This window comes from Apium graveolens, chromosome 3 (genome assembly GCF_009905375.1).
Source record: "Apium graveolens cultivar Ventura chromosome 3, ASM990537v1, whole genome shotgun sequence".
Lineage (NCBI taxonomy): Eukaryota > Viridiplantae > Streptophyta > Magnoliopsida > Apiales > Apiaceae > Apium > Apium graveolens.
This window is the reverse complement of record NC_133649.1, coordinates 246,039,423-246,048,798: the sequence shown is the minus strand read 5'-3', so window position 1 is coordinate 246,048,798 and position 9,376 is coordinate 246,039,423. Positions and strand designations below refer to the sequence as shown.

At 35.7% G+C, this 9,376-nt stretch overlaps 1 protein-coding gene across 1 annotated transcript in view; it reads left to right on the top strand.

The window, feature by feature from the left end:
- The first annotated feature begins 231 nt into the window (after positions 1-231).
- LOC141714927 (uncharacterized) overlaps positions 232-9,376 on the top strand; it is a 29,926-nt gene continuing 20,781 nt past the window's right edge. The window contains exons 1-2 of the mRNA XM_074518422.1: positions 232-444; positions 526-676. Of these exons, the coding sequence (XP_074374523.1) occupies positions 232-444; positions 526-676 (364 nt within the window). The remainder of the gene's footprint in view (positions 445-525; positions 677-9,376) is intronic.

Sequence of the window (9,376 nt, the reverse complement as noted above, 5' to 3'; positions counted from 1 at the left end):
TTTGTCTAGGGCTGGAAAGTTAACTTTGCTTAAATCAGTTGCACGGAGTACGCCAAACTTTTGGATGAGCCTCTTTCTAATACCTGATGGCATTTATGATCAGGTTGAAAAGAAGATGAATGCATTTCTATGGAGTAGGAGGTAAAAGGGATAAAATGGTATTTGTGGAAGTGTCTATGTGTGCCTAAAGAGTTTGGAGAACTAGGGTTGAAGAAGTTAAAAAATGTGAATATGGCCATGTTAGCGAAACAAGGATGGCGTCTTCTTGTGGATGCAAACCCGTTGGTGAGTGCAATAATAAAGGCCAGATATTACTCGAATACTAATGTGATGATGGCTGAGCTTGGAAATAATCCGAGTTATGTATGGCGTGGTATTTATCAAGCTTTAGCAATAGTTAAATCTGGTGCACGTAGAAAGATTGGAAATGTGGAGACTACGACTGTATGGCATATATCATGGCTTCCGGATGCAACAAATGGATTCTTGCAGTCATTAGATTGTGATTAGCTGGGTGATATCAAGGTTAGTAGTTTGATGAATGTGGGAGGAAAAAGCTGGGATATTGATCTTTTGAATGATCTGTTTTGTCCTAGGGATGTTGCACTTATTCAGCGTATCCCAATTCCGATGATTGACAGTCAGGACTCATGGTATTGGCTGCCGGAAGAGAAGGGTACTTTCACGGTGAAGAGCTGTTATAAAATGTGTTAGATATATTTGTTAATGTCATGACTAATATGATTTGTGTTTAGTTTTCAGATCTTACTTAACAGGACAAATCAGTACTTAACTGAAAATCAGTACTTATACTAAAGTCAGAACTTAAGTTGTTAGAACTTAAGTTATCAGGAGATTATTTATTAGAAGATAATATCAGGACTTAAGGAGACTTTCTAGAATAAGGAAGGCGGCTGATTGAAAGGAAAGAAGATCAAGATAAACGCAAGAAGAGATATGCATGAAGAAGGAATTCTATGAAGAATAGAATACTTGGAAGAAAAGATAACTAGTTGATATATTCTAGGAAGCAGAATTATATTCCATATCAATTAGAATTTATCTTGTAACTGTGTAGTATATAAACACGGACATAGGGTTTACACTATGTGTGTTATCATAATCGAAGTTATTATTTATCGTAACCCTAGCAGCTCTCATGATAAGTTGTTCATCACTGAGAGAGGACAGTTCCATATTGTAACAGAGTTTATTGTGTTAAATAAAATCTGTTTTTTGTGTTCTTGTATTCGATTTAATTGTGATAAACACTGTATTCAACCCCCTTCTACAGTGTGTGAGACCTAACAAGTGGTATCAGAGCAGGTCTGTTAACACACAAACATTTTAAGATCCAAAAACAATCATGTCTGAAGAAGAACAAACTCCAACCAAGCCCACCAAAACTGAAGAACCTCCAAAGACTCAAATCCATAATCGATATGAGACTATTAGAGTTCCCATACTGAAACCATCTGAATATCCCATATGGAAGGTGAGGATGTCTATGTTTCTGGAAGCTACAGATCCAGAATACCTGCACATAATCAATGAATGACCACACAAGCCAACCAAACTCTTTGTTGTAGTTGCAGGTGAACCATCAAAGTCTGTTCTAAAGGAGAATAGTGATTACACTGCTGAAGATATCTCATCGATTGCTAAGGATGCTAAGGTACGACACTTGCTGCATAGTGCCATTGATAATGTCATGTCAAATAGGGTAATTAACTGCAAGACTGCAAAAGAGATATGGGATGCCTTGGAGACAAGAATCCAGGGAACTGATTCAATTAAGAAGAACAGGAAGACTATACTCACTCAAGAGTATGAGCACTTTGACTCAAAACCTGATGAGTCATTGACTGGTTTATATGACAGATTTGTCAAACTCTTGAATGATTTGTCACTAGTTGACAAGGAATATGATCTTGAAGATTTAAATCTTAAATTCCTGTTAGCTCTTCCTGAAAGTTGGGATTTGAAGGCCACCACTATAAGAGACAACTATAATCTTGAAGAAACAACTCTTGATGAAATTTATGGGATGGTCAAGACTCATGAACTTGAGATGGAACAAAGAAGCGAGAGGAATGGAAGAAAGTCAAGGACAGTTGCTCTAAAGGCTGAGGGGGAATCCCCCAAAGCAGCTGCCTCTAGAAAAGGCAAAGGAAAAGCTCTCATCATAAAGTCTAATACTGAGTCATCAAGTTCTGATAGTGATGATGACTCAGAAACTGAAAGCTTACCTGAGATAGATGATGATAAAGAGATGATGAAGCTGTGTGCTCTTATGGTGAAAGGAATCACAAGGATTGCATACAGGAAATTCAGAAAGGGAAAGAAATTTTCCAGGAAAGGTGCAAGTTCTGATAAGAAGGGTTTCAGAAAATCTGAAGGCAAAGGAGGAAAGTCTGACAGAGGAGATTACTCAAATGTCAAGTGCTACAACTGTGGTGAGAAAGGCCACATATCTCCTGATTGCAAGAAAATGAAGAGTGACAAATGCAAGGCTCTTGTCACAAAGAAAAAAAGCTGGATAGACACTTCAGATTCTGAAAGTGAGGTGAACTATGCCTTGATGGCAAATGTTGATAGCAGTTCTGATAATGTTGCGTTAAAGGTACCTCAAACTACTTATGCCTTTCATACTGATGATATTTCTGAGTTGAGAATATATCTTAAAACCATGTTCATTAGTTATAGAGATCAAACTTTAACATGTGAAAGTTTAACTTCTGAAAATCTTGCTTATAAAAGAGGAATGATTATTTAGAAAAAGAGTTAGTCATGTTCCATCAAATCTCAGAAAGATAGAGATGATGCCTTTTATGTTAGGGATGAAGTACTTAAAATAAATGAATCTCTAAAAACTGAGTTAGAAAAGGAAGAGAGATTATTAGGACTTGGACTAAATCTGGTAGAACAACTCAGAATTTGTTAAGTAGTGGAAACTGTAAAAAAGGCTTAGGTTATGGAGATGATAAGAATGATAAGGGAACTGTAGAAATTGAGCCTATAGTTGTTAAACAAAAGCCAAAGATAAATCATGTTAAGTTTGTAGCTGTAAAGTCTGATATTGATAAATCAGAAGTTAAAGAGAAATTAATTTCTGACAAACCAAAACAGGATAAGCCAACTGAAGTTAACATAGGCTTAATGACAAAGAAGCAGCTTAAGCATAAGCTGAAAGATGTTAAGAATGTAAACAAGGTAAAGCTCCCTAGGAAAAATAGGAATGGAAAGGAAGGTATGAATAAAAATAATGATTATAAGCCTGTTCCTAATGCTCCTAGAATGAAATGTTATAACTGTGGAATATCTAACCATCTGGCTTCTTTTTGCAGGAAAAATAAGAACATAAACTCCTTACCTTCAAAGTCAGGAGTTAAGAGTCAGTCTGTTAGATATAGGCCACAAAATCCTTGTTTTCATTGTGATAGTTTATGGCATTCCATTTATACTTGTAAGGAATATCATAGTTTGTACTATGATTATTATCAAATAAAACCTTCTTTAAAGAAAGTTAGCATTATTCCTTGTAGTATAAGTTCTGATGCAAAGTCTGATAGTGTAAATGCTGATAAGAAAAATGTTAACATAAACTCTGATGCTAAATCCGCTGCAAATGTTAACAAAATTAATAATGCCAAAGGATCCAAGCAAGTCTGGGTCCTTAAAACTAATCATTAGTGGTCTTTGGGATTGCAGGGCAACAGGAAAAACATCCTAGTTCTGGACAGTGGATGTTCAGGACATATGACTGGAAATAAAGCCCTGCTATCAGACTTTGTGCAGAAAGCTGGCCCAAGTGTTTCTTATGGAGATGGCAACATGGGAAAAACTTTGGGATATGGCAATATCAATCTGGGGAATGTCATCATTGAAAAAGTAGCTCTAGTCTCAGGACTTAAACACAATTTGCTGAGTGTTAGTCAAATCTGTGACAGAGGTTATCATGTAGATTTCTTTGAAAAACACTGTGAAGTTGTAAGCAAATCTATAGGAAAAGTTGTTCTGAAAGGATACAGGTATGGAAACATTTATGAAGCCAAGCTTTTAAAAAGTATTGATGGTTCTACAATCAGTCTGTTAAGTAGAGCATCAATTAAAGAAAGCTGGAATTGGCACAAGAAACTCTCTCATTTAAATTTCAACAATATAAATGAACTAGTCAAGAAAGATCTTGTGAGAGGTTTGCCAAAATCAGTATTTGCTCCTGATGGCCTTTGTGATTCCTGTCAAAAGGCAAAACAAAGAAAATCTTCATTCAAGAGCAAGACTGAATCTTCAATTCTTGAGCCTTATCACCTACTACATGTTGATCTATTTGGTCCAGTAAATGTCATGTCTATTGCAAAGAAGAAATATGCTATGGTCATAGTGGATGAGTTCACCAGATACACATGGGTGTATTTCTTGCACACAAGAAGTGAAACTGTATCTATCTTGATTGATCATGTCAAACAACTGGATAAAGTGGTTAAAGACTCTGTGAAAATCATAAGAAGTGATAATGGCACTGAGTTCAAGAATTTGATTATGGAAGAGTTCTGCAAAGACCAAGGAATCAAGCAGGAATTCTCTGCTCCTGGAACTCCACAGCAAAATGGAGTTGTTGAAAGAAGGAATAGAACTCTCATTGAAGCTGCACGAACTATGCTTGATGAGGCAAAGTTACCAACCTATTTTTGGGCTTGAAGCTGTGCAGACTGCTTGTTTTACTCAAAATGCAACACTCATTAACAAGCATGGAAAGACACCATATGAGATGGTGAAGAAAAAGAAGCCAAATCTGAAGTATTTTCATGTATTTGGATGCAAGTGTTTTGTTCTTAAGACTCGTCCTGAACAGCTATCCAAATTTAATCTAAAAGCTGATGAAGGAATTTTTGTTGGATATCCACTTTCCACAAAAGCCTTCAGAGTCTACAATTTAAGAACAAGTGTAATAACCCCAATTTTTGGAATTTTTGAAACACGGATGAATAGTAACTTTTGCTGATGATGCTGATTAAGGAAAATTATCAGACCACGCTATATAGGAGTACTGTTATGGAAATTCTAAGATCGCATTAGTATTCCATAAAGTAAATAAGTGTATGTAAAGATCGTCAGAATCCAAATTCGAACACTTTGATTTTTCCCGAAAATCCACCAGATACCGAAAGAATTGAGTATAAGGTAACATGATTAAAAGGATTTAATTCAATGGATTATAAGAGAGGATCATAAAAGGAATATAAAATATTGAGAAAGGTTTAGGGGATCCCAAGTAATAAGATCTCGGGTATGATCCCTCAAACAATAAACGGGAACGAAAGTTAAGCGAATCGTATAACAGATCAGCGGTCATTAGCCAAGTAATTAGGGGTTAATCAAAGAGGTTAATGGATGATGCTGCCATCACACCAATAAGAGGAAGACAAGTGTAACAAGATGACATAAGCAGATGACATAAGCATGACCAAAAAGGGAAGGAAGTGTTGGTTGATTATAAACCACACAAAATTTACCATGGTTAAAAGGTTAATTAATCAAAACAAAACAAAACAACCAATCCAAGGCAAAACAAATCACAAAACACAAATTAGAAGTTGACTTTTGCTTTCCAAGAACAAAAGCTCTCGGCCAAAACCAGAGCAGCGACTTCAAACTACCATATCTCCTTCAATACTCACTCAAATAGTATGTTATATAGCTCTTTAGAAAGGCATTGAGATGGCCTACAACTCTTGTTCACAAGTCTCAGTCCAAATAAGCATGGTAAGACCCTCGTTTTGACAGTTCTTTCAATATGACTTTTAGAAACTTCAAAACCTAACTTTGTGTTCTTGATTTCTTTGGAAAGATCAAGCTTGTAGGAGGTTAGATTAAGGCTCCCTAAGGCTTCCTAGCAACTTAACACCTACCAAGGAAGGTATCAACTTCAAACCCTAGCTTTGATTTTATGATTCCATTAAGTTTTATTGAAGCATTGTTAGTATTAAGGCTTGATCTTTGATTATAAGTAGTTTTGGTGGATTTGTATTGGTTTTGAATATTGGGTCTTTGATTGGTTGGATAAATTGGTAAAATTTGGATTTGGGGACTGAGTTTGTAGTATGATGGTTGAATATTGTTGTATTGGTGGTTGTGAGTGAATTGTTGATAATTTAGAGTGTTAATTAAATTGGAAATCGCGTAAACATAAATGTCATAATGCCCGATTTTCCTTAACTGTTCTGTTCTTAACATCAGGACCCGTGAACTCACTGTTAGGTTTTGAACATTGCCATGATTAGATAGTTCATGTTACGAGCTTCGTTTTGATATATGGTTCGCTTGAATCCGATGTACGGTTTAGGAGAAACGACAGTTTTAAGTAACGGCGTTTCGCGAACGAACCATTACCCCTCGCCTTACTTTAAAACCTTAGTTAAGGCCCTTAAATAACTAATTGGAGTATGAAACAATTATGTAAAGTGGGTTAGACAGTTGGTAGGGGACTCGCGAAAGAATCGCCTTAAAACCCTTAATGGTTAATTTATTAAAAATGGTGGAGCCGAGGGTACTCGAGCGACTTAAGTGAATCGTTAAGCGCAAAAGCGAACGTTAGGGTCTAATTGGTTAAAGTATAGATTCATAAGCGACTTTGGTTTAATTCCAACTTATATATTGTTTATAGGTTACCAGACTCGTCCCAAGCCTTTTATCACCCCCAGTCGCTCAGGCAAGTTTTCTACCCGTTATACTGTTGTTGTGATGTAAATATATGTATATGCATTATCTTGTGATAACAGCATGATTGTTATCAGCAAATTTTGCGATATATTGGAGCATGCTGATATGGTATATATGCATGTCTGTTTCGTAATCTTGATATCTAATTGTTGATTCAATTGCTTATAAGTTGCATAATACCTATGTTAGAGATAAGCAGTAGTTCCGTATACCCTTAGTATAGGGGACCCAAAGGTGAACATATTTTCTAAACCGGGAGACGATGCTCCCGAGTATATTATATATATTTATATATATATATAAATAGTTTTCAAAACTATTATTCGAATAAGGTTTATTCGATAACTTTATTTCACTTAATGAATATTATTTTGAATATTCATTCGAGGACTTATGACTCCGCTTATTTTATTTAATGAATATTGTTTTGAATATTCATTCGAGGACTTATGACTCCGCTTATTTTATTAAATAATATTATTTATTTTATTAAAGAATAATGTTTCGATAATCAAACTTATTTTCGATTATTCAAATAAAGATCGTACTTTCGTATAAGTATATCTTTGGTTATTTATTATTCATTTCAAGTATGAGTTTTAAAACTTCTACTTCAATTATTTTTATAAAGATTATTCTTTATGGGAATATTATTTAAATAATAACATTAAGATATTTTCTAATATATTGGGACTGATTTATTTTATTAAATCAGCATTACTCCAAACATTCTTAAAAATGTTTTCGAGTCCTCAAAATGATTTTTAAAGGTTAGGGCGGATCCCAAAACTCATTTTTATATTTAAGATCCTCCTTTCGAAGGGGATTTAAATACTCGCTCAAAAACTGAGGGATCCGGCTCTGTGGTGTGTTTTATATTCGCAACAAGGTTGCTGTTTTGATAAAAGAGTTTTTGATTACTTACCCAACACTCGGGAAGTAAAATTCTTAGAACAAGTTAATCCATTAACAGGCACCGCCTGGGAAATATCGGTGAGTTTTCCTTTCCAACTAGATACGACTTCTAGGTGGAGCCGTATCAACAAGTTTCTACTTGGGGAAAGGGGGGACAAGCTTTACGTTTTAGAGTCATGGATTTCATCTGAACTAGGAGTGGCGTAAGTGGTCGAGTGGCGCCGGCCCAGCCTTATTATATTGGCCCAAATGGCCTGGAAGTTTCGCTAAGACGGTCCATTCCTTAGGAGTCCAGTGTTCGGTTGACAAGTAAATCCGACATGTTCTCCTCTACATGTAGAAAATGGTGGGGTTGCACTACTGCGACTGATCATCGTAAGTGGTCTTCCTGGCGCGGCAAACTCCCGTAATGAGTTCATCATCCAATTGGATATTTCTGCAACACTACCCAGATCACTTCGATAGAAGGCTACGGCTGGGCGATTGTTAAGTGTTAGCAGGGTCGAGTTTTCAAAATGATGTTTTCATCAAATGAAGTATCTCGTAACTTCATTTCATTTTGATGATATTTCAAAGATTAATTCTATACAAGTTTTGTCGTGTAGCTTCATCTATGGGATGAACTAATTATAACTTGAATGGTGGTAGTTCAAGTAGTATTCGGAAAAGATATAAGTATATTGGAGTATCTTGTAACTTCATCTTTTCAACTTATATCTAGTTAATGATTATCTTATGCATGACAAAGATTTTCACAAAAATGTTGAGACAAGGTTAGATATATGAGATCACCTTGCAACGATATTTTTATAGAGTTATAAACTGGAACTCTGTGTATATTATACATGGAAGAGGATTTAAAAATTATGAAAAGTATATATATATACTAAATATTTTGTGACTTGGTCGCATTAAGAGATCAAACTTGGTTCAATTCTTCTTGACCAAGACTTTCATGAGTGCTATGAGAATGCTCATATATTGTTATTCATTATACATATTATTTCGGTGGGCTTGTTGCTCACCCTTGCTTTCTTCTTTCATCACACAACAACAGATAGACAATATGCACAGGACCAAGCTCCCAATTCGTGAGGGTTAGGAAACGTTCTGTAGTTTCCTGTAGGCGTTGATGCCCTTGTAGCTGAGGTAGGAGCTACCAATAGGCTAGGCTTTCAACTTTTGTTGTGCCAGACATATGTATAATTATGAATTGTAATAATGGCAAGGAATACATAAATTTATTCAAAAACCTTTTGAGGTGTAATGGCTTATAATTATGGAATAAAACGACTTGTGTTATTTTTGCTACTCATCTCTGAGACTATAACTTGTGGTGTGTGTGTGTATATTGTGGGGTCACAGTACGCAGTAGTTGGTTGTTATTAAAATTAAGTGTTATTAAGGGAAATGGATCTCGTGATAACCCAGATCCCTGACCCCGGATTTGGGGGTATTACAACAAGGGTTGTCATGGAATCTATCAATGTCTCTTTTGATGATAAGAAGATTACAGGACTTGAAGATTTCATTGATCATGATCAGCTGAGATTTGAGAATGAAGTTTTAAATTCTGATACTATAAATCCTGACAGTCTAAATCCTGATACTACAAACTCTGATGGATTAAACTCTGATGTTATTGAAACTGTGGTGACTACGCCAAAGGAAGATGCACCTGTGCAGGGGGGCATACTGAAGATACAACCACATCTCGAGAAGCATCAGAACCTACAAC